General features: G+C 39.1%; 4 protein-coding genes across 14 annotated transcripts in view; 2 read left to right on the top strand and 2 right to left on the bottom strand.

Annotated features, from left to right (window-relative positions):
* The window catches only part of RAD17 (RAD17 checkpoint clamp loader component), a 37,779-nt gene extending 35,406 nt beyond the window's left edge, over positions 1-2,373 (bottom strand). The window contains exons 1-3 of one of the 5 annotated variants that reach the window (XM_053907284.1): positions 2,237-2,347; positions 1,873-1,921; positions 882-985 (exon numbers count right to left, since the gene is read on the bottom strand). In XM_053907284.1, the coding sequence (XP_053763259.1) occupies positions 882-923 (42 nt within the window). In that variant the 5' untranslated portion in view covers positions 924-985; positions 1,873-1,921; positions 2,237-2,347. Of the gene's footprint in view, positions 1-881; positions 986-1,774; positions 1,922-1,978; positions 2,205-2,236 lie in introns of those variants that run through there. The other 4 variants (XM_053907283.1, XM_053907286.1, XM_053907285.1 and 1 more) reach the window with 4 other exon arrangements.
* Positions 2,374-2,503: 130 nt separating this feature from the next.
* On the top strand, positions 2,504-6,528 carry TAF9 (TATA-box binding protein associated factor 9). 3 transcript variants are annotated; one of them, XM_053907290.1, is made up of 3 exons: positions 2,504-2,526; positions 4,675-4,767; positions 5,574-6,528. In XM_053907290.1, the coding sequence occupies exon 3, from the start codon at positions 5,591-5,593 to the stop codon at positions 6,386-6,388; it is 798 nt and encodes a 265-aa protein (XP_053763265.1). In that variant the 5' UTR covers positions 2,504-2,526; positions 4,675-4,767; positions 5,574-5,590; the 3' UTR covers positions 6,389-6,528. The 3 variants fall into 3 exon arrangements, with proteins under 3 accessions (XP_053763265.1, XP_019318652.1, XP_053763266.1); XM_019463107.2 differs by lacking the exon at positions 2,504-2,526 and adding an exon at positions 2,700-2,721; XM_053907291.1 differs by lacking the exon at positions 2,504-2,526 and adding an exon at positions 3,319-3,785.
* Positions 2,535-18,815, top strand: AK6 (adenylate kinase 6). Of its 3 annotated transcripts, XM_019463110.2 has the most exons (6): positions 2,535-2,684; positions 4,675-4,767; positions 14,277-14,335; positions 14,436-14,581; positions 17,606-17,657; positions 18,356-18,467. In XM_019463110.2, the coding sequence occupies exons 1-5, from the start codon at positions 2,558-2,560 to the stop codon at positions 17,637-17,639; spliced, it is 459 nt and encodes a 152-aa protein (XP_019318655.1). In that variant the 5' UTR covers positions 2,535-2,557; the 3' UTR covers positions 17,640-17,657; positions 18,356-18,467. The 3 variants fall into 3 exon arrangements, with proteins under 3 accessions (XP_019318655.1, XP_019318653.1, XP_019318654.1); XM_019463108.2 differs by lacking the exon at positions 17,606-17,657 and having other exon boundaries at positions 18,356-18,815; XM_019463109.2 differs by lacking the exon at positions 17,606-17,657 and having other exon boundaries at positions 2,598-2,721; positions 18,356-18,815.
* Positions 9,811-20,466, bottom strand: part of CDK7 (cyclin dependent kinase 7) — an 89,779-nt gene continuing 79,123 nt past the window's right edge. For all 3 annotated transcript variants that reach the window (XM_019463105.2, XM_019463097.2, XM_019463099.2), the window contains 2 exons: positions 11,427-11,493; positions 9,811-9,979 (listed from right to left, as the gene is read on the bottom strand). In XM_019463105.2, coding sequence (XP_019318650.1) covers positions 9,955-9,979; positions 11,427-11,493 — 92 coding nt within the window. In that variant the 3' untranslated portion in view covers positions 9,811-9,954. The remainder of the gene's footprint in view (positions 9,980-11,426; positions 11,494-20,466) is intronic.

Raw genomic sequence — 20,466 nt, forward strand, 5'->3', positions numbered from 1 at the left:
AGGCTTGAACTCACAAACCACATGATATCACGATGTGAGCTGAAGTCAGGTGCTTAACTGACTGGGCCACCCAGGCGCTGTAATTCTATTTTCTTATATGTATATTTATTTTTAAGAGAGAGAGAGAGAGACAGAGAGAGAAAGAACGACTGTGCGAGAGCACAGGAGGAAGGGAGGGGCAGAGAGAGAGGCAGAAAGAGAATCCCAAGCAGGCTCTACACTGCCACTGAGAACCTCACTCAAGGGCTCAAACTCACAAATCATGAAATTATGACCTGAGCCGAAATCAAAATCAGAGCCTTAAATAACTGGGCCACCCAGGCACCCCTGATCTCATAGTTCTGATCTACATGTTACTTATACACTTTACAGTTTTATTTCTTATATAAATGTGGACTCCCATCTACTGGGAAAAAAAAAAAAAAAAAAAAAGACTGAGAAAGAGCAAAGTTTAATCACTTATTTAAGATCAGAGAAAAATAAGACCCACCACTAGAAAACAGGTACCCTGCAAATGAGTATGATACCACCTGACCCCCGACCTACTCTACCCACTAGCCTTAGTGAGAACTAAGGTTTCTAAGATGCACGGCTTGTTGTTATGCTTTAACACCAACTAAGACTCATATATTTCTTTTTCTTCTACTGACCTTTCATTTAAGAGTTTTCAGGCTTTTCTTTGCAACTGAGATTTTAATCACTTTTTTAAAATTGTTGTGGTTTTAGTCACTTCACAACTTACTATCACAATTTTTAGATCATTAATTACATCACATACTGGGCATTGTTACTTTGATGGCAATAATAAGTCATTAAGAACATACACAAAATTTACCATTCTTTTTGGACAATTATTACATGGCCATTTTAGTGTGTCATACCTTTGTGGAAGATACCTTTGGTCTAAGAAAAGTTTTTGACATTATAAACTTTAATAGTTCCCATCCGTAGTATACAACCTGTAGTACATTAAAGTATACTTCACCTAGAGAAAAAAAAGAAAAAATTTTCAAAATAGGAAAAACTGTAATATAGAGGTATGGTGACATATACCATTGTAATCAACAGTATAAGAGAAGTTCAAAAACTAGTGAAAGATAACATAGCAAATATACATAACGAAGTCAAAATGCTACAACAAAGTGTACTTTCAATTACTACAACGTCAAATAACCTACTTGTGTTAAGTGTAGTCTTTCACATGTACTCAATAATATATTAGAGAAAACAGAAAAAACACATACTTCACATTTTGTCAGTAAAAAAAAAATCAGACAATTCTATTTGTGTTCTTATGGTGAAAATTAAAATTTCCTTCATTTTAAATTACCACTGCAGGTTTTTTTTCCCCACAAAATTAAAAAAAAAAAAAAAAACTGACCACATAACAAATTCATACTTCCACTTATTTTGGAAAAAGAGTTTAAATCTAACTGTATAATAACTATAACTGTTTTCCTTAATTGAACATACTAGGAAATTTGGGGGTAACACTGTATTTTCTGACTTTAATAATTCTTTAATGTTTATATAAACTAGTGAATTCACCAATTTTAAATTAGCTACAAGCAAAGTTTAAGGTCTGCAAACTTATAAATTGGAAAGTGTATTGGGCTTTATGGTTTGGATGTACACAGTTTATATGTGTAATAGCTTCCATACACGATAAAACAAACTGTACACCCCCCCCCTCCCCCCCAACACACACAAATTGTTCATGATTAGATAGGTTTTTGCTTTGGAGTTTCAGAGATACATAGGTGGAAAAAAACACCTGTTGGATAAATATAGCTGGCAGGTCGAAATAAAAGATGCAGACTGTTTTTACGATCAGGACTCTGGTCGCTCTTTGGAAACAAGACTGACAATTACCTCCTTTAAAAAAGAAAAGTAACTGTCCCAGATGATGGATGCCAGTTTCCTGAAATGAGACGTCAGAGGTAGAAAAGACCTTCAAGAATATTTCTGGCCTACTCACCCTCCCACCCCCCGCCACACACACTGCGGGGAGATACTAAGACCAGACATTCGTCAAACGTCAAAGCTACTAATCAGCCGAGATGCGTTCGCGTGCCCCGACCCCAGGCCAGAGTTCTGCACCCCCACCCTCTCATCTCCAAATGGGATGGGCAGGTCGGGAGGAGGAGCTAAGAGAGCTCGGGGAGGCGTTAAGGCAGAGATGGGTTCGAGTCTCTAGAACATATATATACTACAGCCGCAGCCGCGGCGGCCTTACTTTCCGGGAGCTGCATCCCCCTCGTGGGCGGAGAGGAGCGGAGGAGCCCAAGCTCTCCACCAGCGGAAGGGCAACCACCTGGCCCTACCCGGGCTCAGCGCCGAGCCTCTCAGAGGTCCCGCCTCCCGGGGACCTTTTAGACCCGTCGGCGCTTCCGCGACACAGGCAGAAGGGCGGCCGCCAACGGTGCCTGTGACTTAGGCATCTACCGCATTGCCTGACCCGAAACGCGGACCTGACCTGTGCCCCAGCCTGGGACACTGCACTGAAAACGTGCTATAGAAGGCCAGGTAACCAATGTTCAGTGACTAGGCGGTAGAGATGGGCCGCGAGCGCCGCGCAGGGCCTCGAGAACCCCGAGGCCGCTGGCGCTTGCCGCAGCTCGCCCCTTTCGGCTCCTCCCTGTCGTGCGTAGAGTGCGTGAGCCAAGGCGCCCAGAGCCAGCGCGGTGAGGACCATGTTGCTTCCGAACATCCTGCTCACGGGTCAGGCGCGCGTCGGGGAGGCGCTGGGCTGCGGGCAGGCCACGGACCTGAGTGCTGTGGGGCGTCGGGCGCCAGAAAGGGTGCCGTGCCGTTCGGTGTTTCGAGGCTAGTGGAGGGCCGCGCGGCGTGGCTGTGGTCCCGGCCTCGAGACCTGGTCCTCCGACCGTTGCGGGAGGCGGGGTGGGGGCGGGGAACGTTATTCTTTTGGCCTGAGGTCACTCGGTGAGGTAGGGAGAGAGAGAGAGGGAGAGAGACCTGTCCTGGTCCCTTTTCTGGCAAGAAATCTGATTCTGCCGAATCTTTGGGAATCTGGTTTTTGTTTGTAAAATGGCCGTTGATTTTTTTCTTTGGTAGGGTTGTGTTTAGAGTTTTAAGCGAGATAATGTAAGGCAGTCATTTTGTATTTAATGCTGGATGCCTCGTCCTTAGGCCTTTCTTGGCCATGTTTCATTTTCCTTGGTGTCTGATAATCACTTTTGGGTAAAAGGGTTCGGATATTTGTGACGTAGTTTGGTTAACTTGCTGTGTACGTTGAGTTAGCGTCAGAAGCTCTTTTCTGTTTGGTTTTTTTTTTTTCCTTTCAAAAAGAAAAGGCACCTACTGAGCATCCCTGATCGTTTCTCTTGTTTAGATGCACTCTAAAGTTCCTGGGATGATAGTTTCGTCCCTTCTCGGTCTTTGTACCCGTATGCAGGGCGCTTGTTACGCGGGAGGCCTACTGAACTTTCGCATTATGATTTTAAAGACTATTGTTAGCTGTTTAAATGTTTATTAAACTGTAGTTAATAGCATCATGGGGCATTCATGCAAAAGTCAAATGGGTGTAGATGGTGTTGGAACACAAAAATTGAGACGCTCTTCCTGGCAACAAAGCAGAAGTTTATTATTTAACAAAACATAATCTTGTTGACAGCGCCCACGTCTTGTCAGTTTTTGAAAGCTACAGATAGTAATCTGTTTACCTATTATGATTCCTTAGGGGAAGATACTACAACTTCTGAACTGTTGGGGTCAGCCAGGGTCCTGGTATTTTAGTATCCAGCCGTACTGTCAAAAACCTAAAGGTGAACATTTTAGGGAAAACACAGTAGTCCAGGAAAAAACAAACAAGCACAGGATAGTCCAGGGTTCAGACTTGGTGTATTACAGTGGACTTGTAAAAGTTCTTGTCCTGTAAATGGAGGCATGATTTGTCTCTGTTATCTTTAATTATTATAATGACCAAGTTTTATAACTTCACTGGCTCTAACCTGTTCTGAGCTGAAAATTACACATTTGATTATTTTGAAATAAAATAGATGTAAAAAAAGGAAAAGTGAAGAACAATGCCTAGTACTGCTATTTATCTGACAGGCAATGAACGTATGGTGTGTTTATTACATAAAAATGCGTGTAATACATATGTAATATATATATATATATGCACATATGTGTATATATATGGGTTGCCATATATATAAATACACGTGTGTATACACAAACACCTATGCATTAGGATTTCTTGAGAAAGATAAAAGAAACTGCTTTTCAGTGGTTATCTCTAAGGAAGAGGTAGTGGAGCCAGTAGTGGAAATGAGATTTGTCCCTCATACTGGTTAAATTTTTTCCACGAATTAATTTCTTCATTTTTTAAAAATGAAAGCAAGTAAACGATGGTAATTTGAGATCACTAGTGTTATTATTGGAGTATCTGTTATGGTGGCAGGCAGTCTGTGAATTGGTATCAGAATCACCCAAGCCTTACTCCTGATAGATCAGATATACTTGGCGAGATTATGCTATCCAGCAGGCTTTGAGTAACTTTGACTAGGTCATAGTGTATAGTAATTCACGGAGGATTGCTAATTAGGAAATTTTTCATTTCAGTTGTTAAGCACTTTATGAAGGGTAGATAGGTGGCTGAAGTCTAATAAGTATTTTATGAACAGTATTCTTCTATGGCTTGTCTTACAGGTACACCAGGGGTTGGAAAAACCACCCTAGGCAAAGAACTTGCATCAAGATCAGGACTGAAATACATTAATGTGGGTGATTTAGCTCGAGAAGGTAAGGGATACTTTGGTGCTAGTTTTTGTTTTTTTGGTTTTTTTAAAGAGAGTAGATAATGGAGTTAGTACTATATTTGTGAGAGGTACAAAAAGCAGAGACAGTGCTTTTAAGGAATTGATGCTCTGTTGAGGACCCATAGAAAGAGAAAATAAGTGTATAATACTGTGTTCTGGTTGTTTTGGCTGTTACATCCCATCCTCCCCTGCCCTCTTGGCCAATAGTTTTTTGTTGTTGCGTTTTGTTTTTGTTTTGTTTTGGGTTTTTTTTTTTGAGTGGTAATAATTGGGAATGTTTCCATGAAGAGATGGGATTTGGGGAGAATGTTTTTGAGATGGACAAACACATCTAAGTGTGGGTACTACTAAGCGTATCTGTGGAGATAGTATATTGCTCTCACTGGAAGGACACATTATTTTGAACTCAGTCAGTAGGACATGACTGTTCTTTTTTTTCTTAGAGTCATTTGATAGTTGCATGCCTGCACACAACTGAACATTATTCTGAAGTGATAAATGTTTTTATTTATTTTACCGTTTCCCCCAGTCTTTTATCACTCCCTTATTTGTGTCTTCATTTTTGTATATCCTGTAATGATTTGGATAGGGTGGAAACTCCATAAACTTAAGTAAAGGGGACTTTTAAGTGTGCCTCATTAAAATTAAAAAGATTTAATATTTAAAAATTTTAAATATATTTTCACAATTTTAACAGTATTTAAAATTTAGAAAGTTCCTGACAGTTGCTACTAAAGTAACTATTTCAGGTTTGATCTAATGTACATATTTTTTTCAAATGATCTAAAGTCTGATCAACGGATATCATGGATTCTGGCAAGATGGCTTCTCCCAAGAGCATGCCGAAAGATGCACAGATGATGGCACAAATCCTGAAGGATATGGGGATTACAGAATATGAGCCAAGAGTTATAAATCAGATGTTGGAGTTTGCCTTCCGATATGTGACCACAATTCTAGATGATGCAAAAATTTATTCAAGCCATGCTAAGAAAGCTACTGTTGATGCAGATGATGTGCGATTGGCAATCCAGTGTCGTGCTGATCAGTCTTTTACCTCTCCTCCCCCAAGAGATTTTTTATTAGATATTGCAAGGCAAAGAAATCAAACTCCTTTGCCCTTAATCAAGCCATATTCAGGCCCCAGGTTGCCACCTGATAGATATTGCTTGACTGCTCCAAACTATAGACTTAAGTCTTTACAAAAAAAGGCATCTACTTCTGCGGGAAGAATAACAGTTCCGCGGTTAAGTGTTGGTTCAGTTACTAGCAGACCAAGTACTCCCACGCTTGGCACGCCAACCCCACAAACCATGTCTGTGTCAACTAAAGTAGGGACTCCAATGTCCCTCACAGGGCAAAGGTTTACAGTACAGATGCCCACTTCACAGTCCCCAACTGTAAAAGCATCAATTCCTGCAACATCTGCAGTTCAGAATGTTCTAATTAACCCATCATTAATTGGGTCCAAGAACATTCTTATAACCACTAACATGGTGTCATCACAAAATACTGCCAATGAATCAGCAAATGCATTGAAAAGAAAACGAGAAGATGATGATGATGATGACGATGACGATGATGATGACTATGATAATTTGTAATCTAGCTTTGATGCTTGTAACATGTGTACTTGGTCTTGAATCCATTGTACTGAGATTAAACATGCATGCTGGGTGTTTTCATGTTGTGTTGTAGAACATGTAAATTGTATTTAATGAGTAAATATAGTTACTCTCTCTGAGTTGTTGGATTTTCTTTAATAGGATTAGTAATGGTTTTTCATCAGCCTTCAAGTGTAAAAAATAAAGTTGTTCATCAATTTGTTGGTACTTTGGCAATTATGTTTTTAGAAGCAGTTTTCTTTGTGTCACCAACAGGAATAACCCTAACAACAACTTGAAGTTGTTGTGGCCTATTCATTACCACTAGAGTGTTACTTCTGGTGTGTTCAGATGTTTAGATCACAGTATGATCCCTAGTGTATAAGTCAGTCTCATAGAACCGTGTCTCTTTTGGAGAGACCACTTCATCTGTTTTGATGAATAATCTGTCAATTATTAACTTCTTCCTAGGTCCTATTTTTTTATCGCTTTGGTTGTATTTAAGGACCTTTGATGGGTCTCCCATTATCGTTCCACTTTAAAATTGCAAAAAAATTTTTTCCAGTAGGGCACCTGAGTGGCTCAGTCCTTAAGCATCTGACTTTGGCTCAGCTCATGATCTCATGGTTGGTGAGCTTGAGCCCCACGTCGCATGAGCCCTGCTTCAGGTGAGCCCCATGTTCTCGTTCTCTCTCTCCCTTCCTCCCTCCCCCTCACCCCCCAGCTCCTGCTGCTCCTGGGATTCTCTGCCCCTTGCTCACTTGCCTCCCCCCAATATCTTTTTTTTCCCCAGTATCCTTTTTTTGCAGGTCAGTTTTGTACATCTTAGCTTTGTCATATTCTTGATGCTGTAAGTATCATGCTCATATTTTTTTTTCAGTGTTTTGAGAGAGTGCATGCGTACACACTCAACTAAGGGAGAGGCAGAGAGAGAGGGAGAGAGAGAATCCCAAAGAGGCTCCACACTCAACCTGGAGCCTGATGTGGGGCTCCATCCCATGACCATGAGATCATGACCTGAGCTTAAACCAAGAATCAGATGCTTAACTGCTGAGCCATCCAGATTTCACTCATGGTGATATTTTAATCCAGGTCTGGTATTTATAGTTCATAAAATTTAGGTATTTATTTGCTGTTGTACAAGGCTAGTCAGTCTCCCCATTTTATACCTATATAAAATCTGGTTTTCTTCCTTTGCCTGTTGAATTTGACAAGTGATTTCACAGTCCCATACAGTTGTCAGTTTCAGTCTTGTCTTCCAGTTTATCTTACCCACTGACTTTAACATTTCTAAATGTAATGAAGTTGCTATATAATTTATCACGAATAGTATGAGAGGAATAATAACACTAGACGATTGGTTCCTGGTGTACTTGTACTCAACACTTTTAGCCAGTGTATGTACACCTAATGGAGTATTTAGTCCCAAATGTCCTCTGAATTTTATTGATGAGATTGTTTCATAAGATAGAATCTAAGCCTTGGGTTCCCCCACTTCTCCCATAACGCCGGATAAAGGATTTCTGGTCTCTCAACATGGTGTTAGATAAAGTACTCTATGAGGTTTTTCATAATGTACCAGATTGTTCTTTTCTCCAGATGCTATTTGAATATATCTGAAAATCTTAACTAGAAAATATACTGAGACCCCTACCTGTTCATTTTTCTCAAATAGTGATGTATTTTAAGAGAAACCATGTAATCATCTGTAAAGGAAAGGTTCCCAACTAGGTGTGATTTTTGCCTTTCAGGGGACTTTTGGCAATTTCTGAATACTTTGAGTAGTCATGACTGGAGTGGAAGCCAGGGATTCTGTTGAACATCCCACAATTCACAGAATAACCCTCCATTCCCATAAAGGAATTATCAAGCTCAAAACGTCAGTATTTGAGATTGAGAACCCTGCTATAAAGCAATAAGACCAAAACAACCCACTTGTTTTAAATAAATCTGTCTAAATAGAATTTATTGCCATTCTAGTAACCCTGTTGAGTTGCTATATCATTTGTAAGAGACTTATGCCATGTGGAACCAAGGTAGGAAAAATTAGGTAAGGAATTAAGCTTAATAAAATGGGGAGTCCTAAATATGGTATGGCTAAGAATGCTTTTTTACCCTGTTACTCCAGTCTCAGATTCTTCCTTTCCCTTATGCAATCACTTAATTACTTAACAGCATCCTTAATTTTCCTGCCACAAGTTTATCAGTCTTCAGCCTCTGCTCATAAACCCCAGGATCCCCATATGTCTAGACAAAGTGATATAATTCTATTAACGTTGGGTCCATTTGGAACATTGTTATGCATAGCTGAGCCCTCAGCACTTAAAATCTTGATCTCTTTCTAATCCAGGAGTTGACAAACTGCTGTTTTTTATAGAAACCACATTAGCTGAAGACTAGCGCATGAAGCATGAAGTGTTTGCTATCTGGCCTTTTACAGAAAACGCTTGGTATCCCCACTCTAACCTCTTTATCCCATTTTTTTCCCTCCACTGGAAGCTACCCCTGGAAGGCTCTGAAGCTAACCTCCCTGGTGGCCCCTCCAGCACTGCTGTCTCCCAGTCTGCATGTGATCCTCCTACATACACGTCTTCCCCCATAATTTCACTGCAACTGTATTGTAGTTTTGCCCCTCCCTTTAGTAATCTCATTCACTCTGGACTAGTTACTCCCTTTTAAAAGAGCCCAGTTTCAGGGCACCTGGGTGGCTCAGTCGGTTAAGTGTCCAACTTCGACTCCGGTCACGATCTCACAGTCCATGAGTTTGAGCCCCGTGTCGGGCTCTGCTGACAGCTCAGAGCCTGGAGCCTGCTTCGGATTCTGTGTCTCCTCTTCTCTCTCTGCCCCTCCCATGCTCATGCTCTGTCTCTCAATAATAAACGTTAAAAAAAATTTTTTTTTCAAGATCCCAGTTTCTAGACACCTACTAAAGGTAATCACCTTCTTGACAGTTGCCAGACCTTTTCACAAACTAAAACATTTAAGAAGCACATGCTCTGAAATCCTGACTACTTGCTCATGCTTGATTCTTGTTCCCCTCACACAGAAACACAAACATGCTAACACAGATCCACTTGCCCCGTAAATCTTAATGGTTTGCCTGAAAAATCCCTATGGTATCCCTATCCTATTTTCAAGCCCATTTCTCCTGAATCTCCTACTCTTTAGTATCTTTTCCTCTTCTATGCCATTATTACGTCCTTTATAAAGAAGAGGGAGAGGGAATAAACAAGACTTGAACTTTTTCTGATAAAGTCCATCATCTGTAATGTATGGATTATGAACTGGTTTGAGTTTACCTTTAGCCTTACCTGCAGCCACTCCCCTAGGTTCCCTTCATTCTGCGCACAGTGCACTTGTTCCTCACTGGGAATTGACCTCCAGGTCTTTACAAGTGCTGTTCCCTTTACCTGGAGATGCCCTTATCTGCCTTTTAAACAACTCTTTAAAAGACCCAACTCAAGGGGGGCGCCTGGGTGACTCAGTCACTTGAGTGGCTGACTCTTGATTTCCGCTCAGGTCATGATCCCAGGGTCGTGGGATGGAGTCCTGCGCCAGGCTCTGCACTAAGCATGGATCGTGCTTGAGATTCTTAAAAAGAAAGACCCAACTCAAATGTCACATCTTTGGTGCTCACTAACCTCTAAGGATTTATTGTGCTTTTCTTTACATAAAAGGTCAGGTATCAAAGCACTATATCTTTCTAAACCAATTAGCTTCTTGTACTAATTGCATTACAGTTATAAGCTTCTCGTTGGATTGAGGTAAATGTGGTAAACTTTTCAAAGTAAGAAATCAGGGGGTTGGGGAGGGGGTGCCTGGCCGGCCGAGTCTGTAGAGCATGGGACTCAAGATCACAGGGTTGTGAGTTCAAGCCCTACATTGGGCATGGAGCTTACTTAAAAAAAAAAAAATACAAAGTAAGAAATCTGAAAATGTTTTAAATATTGGCAATAGCAATGAAATAGCATCCAACATCATTAAAGAACAGCTTTCATGTGAGTATAAACTCTAGGAGGGCAGTTAAAATGTAATGATTTTATTGCTTGACTAACAACAGGTAGGAAGATCTTTTGAGGTAAGAACTTCAGCTGTTTAACTTTGGCAACTAACTTTAAATCATAAAACTTTGTTGAGAAAATTGAATTTTCTAAGCTTTTGGTAGGTTAATCAATTCAAGCCTTTTTATCGTTTCTAGATTAGGATCCTGTACTTAGCTCTAAATTTGACTTCCAACTGAAACTTTGTAAAGGGCATACATAAAAAAATAATAAAGTAGCATACGTTTTTCCGTTTTTTTCAGAAATTTGAAATGAACTTTTTTAAAATGTTTTTTTTAAACTTTTTTTTTTTTTTTAACATTTATTTATTGTTGAGAGACAAAGACAGACAGAGCATGAGCAGGGGAGGGGCTAGAGAGAGAGAGAGAGACAAAGAATCCGAAGCAGGCTCCAGACTCTGAGCTGTCAGCACAGAGCATGACACGGGGCCCGAACCCACGAATCGTGAGATCATAACTGGAGCCGAAGTCGGATACTCAACTAACTGAGCCACCCAGGCATCCTTTAATGTTTATTTTTAAGAGCTAGAGGGCACAAGTGGGGGAGAAGCAGAGAGAGGGGGACAGAGGGTGCCAAGGGGGCTCTGCACCGACAGCAGAGAGCCTGATGCGGTACTCGAACTCCCGAACTCAGAGACTATGACCTGATCCAAAGTTGGATGCTCAACCGACTGAGTCACCAGGGGCCCCATGAAATTTGAAATGAACTTTAAAGGATTTTCTTTTTTTTTTTTTTGAGAGCAAGCACAAGCCGGGGAGGGGCAGAGAGAGAGAGGGAGAGAGAGAGAATCCCAAATAGGCTTTGCTCTGCCCGTGCAGAGTCCAATGCAGGACTTGATCTCACAAACCATGAGATCATGACCTGAGCCGAAATCAAGAGCTGTACGCTTACCTGACTGAGCCACCCAGGCGCCCCTAAAATGAACTTTAGAATCCATTTCTCCATTCCCTATGGTACAGGTTATAATTATCACTCACCTAAAATTCTGCAGTAGCCTTGATCTGGTATCCCTGTTTCTGGATTTGCTTCCTTCTAACTTATTCTCTATGGAGAAACCAAAATAATTTTTAAAAATTTGTAATTGATCCTGTCATTTCAGGCTTAAAATGTTTTAATGATTTTACTTTGCCTTAGATTAAGTCTAACTCTGCAACCCTTTTTGATCTGGCCTCAATTTACCTGACCCTTTATCACCTATTTTATACATAGTCTAAGAAACTTTCCCTCCCTTAAGTCTTGCCCTCTTAATTCTGCCTTTGAATATCGTTTTTCTCTGTTGAAAATAGTCATCCCTACCTTTTTTCCCTAGGTACCTGCTTCAAGTCTCCACTTAAAAGTCACTTCCTCCAGGAAGCCTTCCCTAATGTTCCACGTTTAAAGTATTATCCTATTATAATTTCCAGGTTACTTTGTCCTCTCTAATTTTATTGTAAACTCTTTAAGGGAAAGACTACGTTTGCCTTCTTGGTCATTTTGCTCATTATTAAATCCTTATTATCCCTACAGGCACTTGTACATGGTAGGTATTTGATAGGTGTTTTTTGAAATGAATGTTTTAAAGGTTGGATTACACTATTCAACTACATTAACATGATTTAAGAAATCCTGCATTTCAGCATTGTGGTATAAAGACTTTAATTCTAACTCAATATTGCAGTGGTTGTCTCTATTTTAGATAGCATATTTTTTAACGATTTCACTAGTCTTGAGAGTTAAGGATTTAAAATATGAAGGAACCTCAGTATTTATCTACTGCAGATTCCTACATAGTATGGAATCAACAGTAGGTATTAGATTTTGTGGCATTGTGAAAATAATACACCAAAAAAGTACTCCAAATCCTAATTTATTTCCATTTTTGTATTTCTGATCTTTGGCCCTATTACAACTTTGAATTCTGCTTTTTATGTTTTACCCTTTGTGTCATAAGCATTTATCATGTGTGACCTAGTCCATAGTACATAATACTACCTAATATTTATTTTCTTAACTTTAATTACATAATATTTCATCAAACTAGTAAACCGAGATATAAGTTTTTCCTATTGTTGAATGTTTATCACTTAAAATTTTTTCTGGCTAGAAATTAAATGGTAGAGGAAATCTATGAATGGATATGACATTTTTATTTTTAAAATTATTTTTTAAATGTCTTATTTATTTTTAAGAGAGTGTGAGTGGGGAGGTACAGAGGGAGGGGGAGACAGAGGATCTGAAGCCAGCTCCATGATGACAGCATAGAGCCGGACGCACTGCTCAAACCCATGAACTGATCAGATCATGACCTGAGCTGAAGTTGGACACTCAACCCAGACACCCCTAAAATTATTTTTGAAATACATTTCCAATTTATTATATACATATATGATTAATGCAACAGGCATAAAAAGGGTAATTTTATATTTCTTTAATAGCCGGTAAAGTCCAACATATTTTCATCGTATGTTTATTAATTATTTTCATTGTGTGTGAATTCCTTTTTGTTAAGGTACGTATTTTTAATCTTGATTTTGAAGGTCATTATGTAATCTACATTTCAGGCCTTTGTCCTACTATAAAAATTTCTCCCAGTAGTTGTTTTTATTGCTACATTATTTTTCACTGAACAGAGATTTAGCATTTTATGTGTTTTAAAATGAACAAACTCAAATGAATCATTCCTTTACAGATTAAATTTTCCGCTAATTGTCTTTGAATTAAACAATTGGCTCTTTAATCCAGTTTATAGTATACAGGATTTAGATTATTTGTAAATCATTATCCAGTTTTCCCAATACCAAGGCAGTTTAATTTTTTTAGCTAGAGTATCTGGTAATTGCGCAGTAATCCAGGGAAGCAGATGGCACAGGGAGGTGCTTGAGAGGTGCTCACGTGGCCAGAATGAGTCCATACACTGTCCTGGCAGGACAAAAAGTTGCAACTGTCTCTGTGCCTCCCATTGACCCTCAGAACTACCCTTTTATTACTTCAGAACTCGTGCTCATTTTAACCTAATTTCAACCTGTGCCAAAATATTGAAGGGAAAGATGTGGGAGGACTATAGCATGCTCTTAGAGATGGCTCAAAGGATGGTCTAAGCCTTATTACATATTTCTTAGAGATTTAGGTGAGCATAGGATTATGTCTCACCTTCTAAAGCAAGACTTCCTTTGAAAGCCAGCTTTGATTTGTTGGAAAATTCTTACATGAGATTTAAATCTGCCTTCTTTATAACTGCCCATCATTCTTGTTTTGCCTCCTGAAATGTTTATTCGACCCATGGGTTTTGAGGATCCTGGAAATCTAGAAGTAAAAATACTGTTCAGGAGCACTTGGGTCAAACTGACTCTCCTTTCCCAGACCCCACGAAGATGGGACCTGTGTGACTGAGGGCTCATTTTTAGAATTGAGAAACTGCTGTTGCTTCTACTAAGTTCCATCTCCTTAGCCTAAAATATTTGATAATCTACTGTTAATGTGTGCGAGTGTCTGTATCCCTGTGTCCCCTCTTCCCACCAAATAGCTCAACAAAAATAATGCAGTCCTCTTCTATTAGTCCCACAAATTCTGAAATCATTCATTTTTTTTAGTTGGTTTCAATTTTGATAGCTAAAATTGTATCAGATATATTGCTATCCAAGTTTCCCTCTAGGTAAAATTCTGATTTAATCAGCATTGCTCTTTACATTTGGTGTCCGTGTGACATCTGCTGTCTGTTAGTGCCCTCTCTAGTCTCTCAAAGAGTAACTGATGGTATATTTCCTTTCCTAAAGTCTAAAATTAATTGAAAATTACTGACAGTGACTTATAAAATACTAGTTTAATAAGCCAGTGTAAATCTCTTTTAGGGCAGTTATATGATGGCTATGATGAAGAGTATGATTGCCCCATTTTAGATGAAGATAGAGTAAGTACAAGTTTTTTATAAAGTATACTTTTTAAAATTTAATAGGAAAGTTGACCTCATTTTTTTTAAAAGGAGCATTCTTTCTGTCCCTTTCTTACAGGTAGTTGATGAATTAGAAAACCAAATGAGTGAAGGTGGAGTTATTGTTGATTACCATGGTTGTGATTTCTTCCCTGAACGCTGGTTTCATATAGTTTTTGTGCTGCGAGCAGATAACAGTGTATTGTACAAAAGACTTGAAACAAGGTAAGAAAGGAAAAACACTGAATTCTTAAAGTATGATATAACCCTTTATTCAGATTCCTGAAATTAGCCAGTACAACCATGATAAAGGATTCCTTTCGAATATGTGACTATTGGTCTCTCATTATAAACCAAGTCTGTATGGTACCAGCGCTCTGAATCTAAGAGAAAAAGATACATTTGTAAAACACAGGTAATAGTTTATAACTGAGTAAATGAATACTGCAACTGACCGTTTAAATAAAATATACCGTAACAGCAACTCTATTTAGTCATGATGTTTCCTTAATGTAAAACCTTCCTGGGAAAACAACCAAGCCAATAACATACTCTGACTGCTGAATGTACATTACCAGCTCAAAATATCCGCACGACATGAATGGGAAAGTTTATGAAAAACTGACAAGATAAATCAACATTTCCAACCTTTAAAATATATTTTGAGTTGGTCCCTCCAAGAGAGCATCAGACTTAATCCAGAATAAACAAAAAAGAGGAATTTTTATGGGAAACATTTTTCCATTGTCTTTTGAGTCAAGCTGTAGGAAGATGGAGGTTCTAGAGGATTTATGGGGCAATCTCAGAAGGAACGCTTCAAAAGTTTCCCTAAGTTCAGGTTTAGAATTCGTAGTTCTCAATGACAGTAGTCAGCTCTGACTAACCATCACTGGATAGGATACTTGTAAAATCCTTACACCAAGGAGTATAGTAGCAAATATATGGGGAAAGTTGGAACTAGACCTAAAACCGTAATCGTCTTTTTTAGGCAGAGAAAAGACGTTAACAGTGTTTTAACAGAGAAGTAATGGAGACCAATTGGTACACATTCCTTTCTGCAAACCAAACAATTTAAATTTTTTATTAAAAATTATTGTTTTGGGGCACCTGGCTGGCTCAGTTGGTAGACCATGCAACTCTTGATTTCAGGGTTTTAAGTTCAAGCCCCATATTGGGTGTTGAGATTACTTAAAATCTGTAAAAGAAGAAATTTACTGTTTTGGAGCACCTGGCCAGCTCAGTCAGTGGAGCATGCTGTGCTCGATCTTGGGGTTGTAAGTTCAAGCCCCACCTTTGGTATAGAGATTACTTAAAAATAAAATCTTAAAAAAAAGATTTCTGTTTTATATAAAGAGCCAAAGACTAAGATATGAAAAAATTTGAGAGAGTTTGTCTTGTTTTTAGCCATTGAAAAAGTTACAAAGTAATCAATCACCTTAAAAAAAAATAACAGCTTTACTGAGCTAAATTCACATACATACAATTCACCCATTAGAAGTATACATATTTGTTTTTAGTATATTCACAGAATTATGCATCTGTTACTACAGCCAATTTTAGAAAATGTTCATTGTCTCCCTCCTCCCCCAAAACCTGTGCCCATTAGCAGTCACTCCCCATATTTCCTCTCAGTCCCCTGGCCCTAGGCAACCAGTAATTGACCTTCTGTCTCTTTTGGATTTGCCTATTCTGGACATTTTATGTAAAAGAAATCTTACAGTACATGATATTCTGTGTCTGGTTTCTTTTATTTAACCTAATGTTTTCAGAGTTCATCTATGTTGCAGCATGTATCAATACTTCGTTTTTATCCACTTACCAGAATATAGACATTTGGGTCTTTTCCATTTTTTGGCTATTGTAAATAATACTGCTGTGAATATTCATGCCTGTGATTTTATGTGGACATTATGTGTTCAATTATCTTGGATATGAAATTTAAGAATAGGATTGCTGGGTAATAAACTCCATGTTCAACCTTTTGAGGAACTGTTAGACTGTTAGCCAAAGTGGCTCTACCAATTTTCCTTCCTAAGAGCAGTGTTTGAAGGCTCTAGTATTTCCACATTCTCGTGGACAGTTGTTATGTCTTTTCATTGTAGCCATCCCAGTGGGTATGAAGTAGTATCTCATTGTGGTTTTGATTTGCATTTCCTTGATCACTAATGATATTGAGCATCTTTTCATGTACTTATTGCTCATTTGTCTGTCTTCTTGGAAGAAATAGCTCTTCAGACCCTTTGCCCAGTTTTTTATTGGGTTATGCTTCCTTCTTAATTAAGTTGTAAGAGTTCTTTGTGTATTTTAGATGCAAATCCCTTATCAGATATATGATTTGCAAAAATTTTCTCTCATTCTGTTGGTTATGTTTTCATACAGTTAATCATCCTTAAGTAGTTCGATTTACTTTTTTTTTAAATGTTTATTTTTGAGAGAGACAGAGTGTGAGTGGGGGAGGGACAGAGACAGAGGGAGACACAAAACTTGAAGCAGGCTTCAGGCTCCATGCTGTCAGCACAGGACCAGATGCAGGGCTCAAACCTACGAACCGTGAAATCATGACCCGAGCTGAAGTCAGATGCTTAACTGACTGAGCCATCTAGGCACCCCATAAGTAATTCAATTTACTCTTGATTGTAACAAGGTTGAACTAATATGAATTTTTAAAAATCTTTTTCATTAGCTAATTAATTAGTTGGCTAATTTACATAACTGCCTAAAGATGATGTAAGTTATTTTTTTTTTACATCTTTGGAATTGGTAAAGCACAGATACATCTCTCTGTATGATCAAGTACCCAATTAGTATATAGTGTTCCTATCAGAAGTATTTAATTTTTTTAAATATTATTTTTTTATTTTTTGTAAAGTTTATTTATTTTGAGAGAGGGCAAGTGTGAGCTGGGAAAGGGCAGAAAGAAAGGGAGACAGAGAATCCCAAGCAGGCTCTGCACTGTTGGCACACAGCCAAACGTGGGGCTCGATCTCATGAATCGTGAGACCATGATCTGAGCTGAAATGATGAGTCAGACACTTAACTGACTGAGCCACCCACGCACCCCTAAGATTTTATTTTTTAACTAATCTCTACACCCAACACTGGGCTGGAACTTACAACCCCAAGATCAGGAGTTGCATGCTCCACCCGCTGAGCCAGCCAGGGGCTCCCCATAAGTATTTCATTTTTATACACTACCTCGTTGTTTTATCTGTCTATATCTTAATTCCTCTAATTTCTTTTGAAATCTAGGACCAAAGTTCTACACTTCTTATTTATCTCATAGCTCAATATCTGGCTTGAGGTAGGTAGATATGTTTGCTAATGAAATGGATGACAAATTTTGGGGGCTGAAATTAAGACAAACCTAAACATTGGATATTAGTTTTAACTTCTTGTCAAAAAAGCCTCTCAGGGCACCTGGGTGGCTCAGTTGGCTAAGCATAGGACTTGGGCTCAGGTCATGAGCTTACAGTTCATGGGATCAAGCCCTGCATTTGGGCTCTTTGCTGACAGTGCAGAGCCTGTTTAGGATTTTCTCTCTCTCCCTCTCTCTCTGCCCCTCCCCTGCTCATGCTCTCTGTCTCTCAATAAACCTTATATATTTAAAAAAGTCTCATATTGGGGCACCTGGGTGGCTCAGTCGACTTTGGCTCAGGTCATGATCTCATGGTTCATGGGTTTGAGTCCCATGTCAGGCTCTCTGCTGACAGCTCAGAGCCTGGAGTCTGCTTCGGATTCTTTGTCTCCCTCTCTCTCTTCCCCTCCCCTGCTCACTCTCTGTCTCTCGCTCAAAAATAAATAAACATCAAAAAAATTAATAACTAAAAAAAAGTTTCATATTTACAGGTGCCAGTCTATTTTATTTAAATAAATAGACTACAAGGAGTATTTTTGCATGATATTTCATGTATTTAAAAGTGTCCGGTTTCTCTTGTGTTCCTAAAACTCCAGTTAATGCCATTCAGTTTGCTGTTTTTTTATCTTCTCATTGCCTTCCAGGGGTTATAATGAGAAGAAGCTAAAAGATAATATTCAGTGTGAAATTTTTCAAGTTCTTTATGAAGAAGCATTAGCATCCTACAAGGAAGAAATAGTACATCAGCTGCCCAGCAATAAACCAGAAGATCTAGAGGATAATATCAATCAGATATTGAAGTGGATTGAGCAGTGGATTAAGGATCATAGCTCCTGATTTACAAGACTACTAGCCACTTTACAACCACTCTTGTTATATCTCTGCCATATTGAATAAATTGTCCAATTTTCGGTAAAGCTTTTTTATTAAAATTGAGCTGCAAGACTAGTAGATGGATGTCCTAAAGGTTTATGTGTGGGCTTTCTTTCTCCATGAGAAAGCAAAAGTCTCAAGTATAGTATATATAATATCATTAAGGATTGATAGTAAAAACTGTTCATTTTAAATGCTTCAACAGCTAAAGAATAAATAAATCTGACCACATGGGTGGCTATCTTTTAAGTTCATCGCAGAATAAAGTAAAAGTGATCCCTTAAAGTAAAAGTTAAGACTGAAGATAAAACATCAGAGTTTTTCATTTTTATTTCTTTGCTTAAAAAACAAACACACAGGGGCTCCTGGGCGGCTCAGTCAGTTGAGCTTCTGACTCTTGATTTCAGCTCAGGTCATGATCACAGGGTCATGGGATTGAGCCCCGTGTAGGGCTCCATGCTGAGTGTGCAGTCTGCTGAAGATTCTCCCTCTCTCTCTCTCTCTCTCTCTCTCTCTCTCTCTTTCTCTGCCCCTCTCCCCCGCTCACCCCTCCCCCCATCTCAAACACACACACACACACACACACACACACACAAAGAAATGGTAATACTTATACTCTACAAAAACTGGAAGGTACAAAAGGGTATACTGGAAAGGTAGGTTTCCCTTCCAGGCCACCCCTTATTCTTCAGCCACCCCAGGTCCCCTCCCTTTAAGAAGTAATGTTTCTGGTTTCCTAAGTCTCTTTTGGAGAGATTTTATGCCTGCAAAGTATGTATGTTTGTGTACTTTAGTTGCTTTAAGCATGTGGTAGCATATTATATACACTCTTCTGTATCCTTATTTTCATTTAATATATTTTGGAGAGTATATCATCTCATAACATACAGACCTCCCTATTCTTTCAAATTAAGATAAAATTTTACTTTATGTGTTTTTTAAAATTTTTATTTATTTACTTGTTTGTTTATTTATTAAGAGAGAGCGTGGGGGCCCTGGGTGGCTCAGTCGGTTAAGTGTCCGACTTTGGCTCAGGTCATGGTCTCGCGGTTTGTGAGTTCAAGTCCCACGTTGGGTTCTGTGCTCACAGCTCAGAGCCTAGAGCCTGCTTTGGATTCTGTGTCTCCCTCTCTCTGCCCCTGCCCCCCTAAAGAAATAAATAAACCTTTAAAACAAAAAAAAAAAATAAGAGAGCACAGGGGAGGGGCAGAGAGGGAGAGAAAGAATCTCAAGCAGGATCTACACCCAATGTAGAGCCCAACATGGGGTGGGGCTCGATCTCATGCCAATGAGATCATGACCTGAGCCGAAATCAAGGGATGGACGCTTAACTGACTGAGCCACCCAGGTGGCCCCAAATTTGTCATTTTAAAGTGCATAATTGGGTGCGTGGGTGGCTCAGTTAAGTGTCTAACTCTAGGTTCAGCTCAGGTCACAATCTCACATTTTGTGGGTTCAAGCCCCACATCGGGCTCCACGCTAAATGGCACAGAGCCTATTTGGGATTCTTTCTCTTCCTCTCTCTCTGCCCCTCCCCTGCTCACTTGCACTCTCACCCAAAAAATAAACTTAAAAAAAAAGTGCACAACTAGCTGGCTTTTATTATACTCACAAGATTGTGTAATCATCATACTTCAACCATCACTATCTAATTCCATATGTAACATTTTTATTACCCCACCCAGAAAAAGTCCAGTACTGTTAGCAGTCACTTTCCATTTTTCCCTTCTCCTAGCCCCTTGGAATCACTAGTTTACTTTGTCTGTATGGTTTTGCATATTCTGGGCATTTCATATAAATGGAATCATACAATATGTAGCCTTTTATGTCTGGCTTCTTTGACTTAGCATATTGTTTCCAAGGTCATCCCTATTGCAGCCTC

The sequence above is a fragment of the Panthera pardus genome, unplaced genomic scaffold, assembly GCF_024362965.1.
Source record: "Panthera pardus isolate Hobbes unplaced genomic scaffold, ASM2436296v1 HiC_scaffold_2, whole genome shotgun sequence".
Classification (NCBI taxonomy): Eukaryota; Metazoa; Chordata; class Mammalia; order Carnivora; family Felidae; genus Panthera; species Panthera pardus.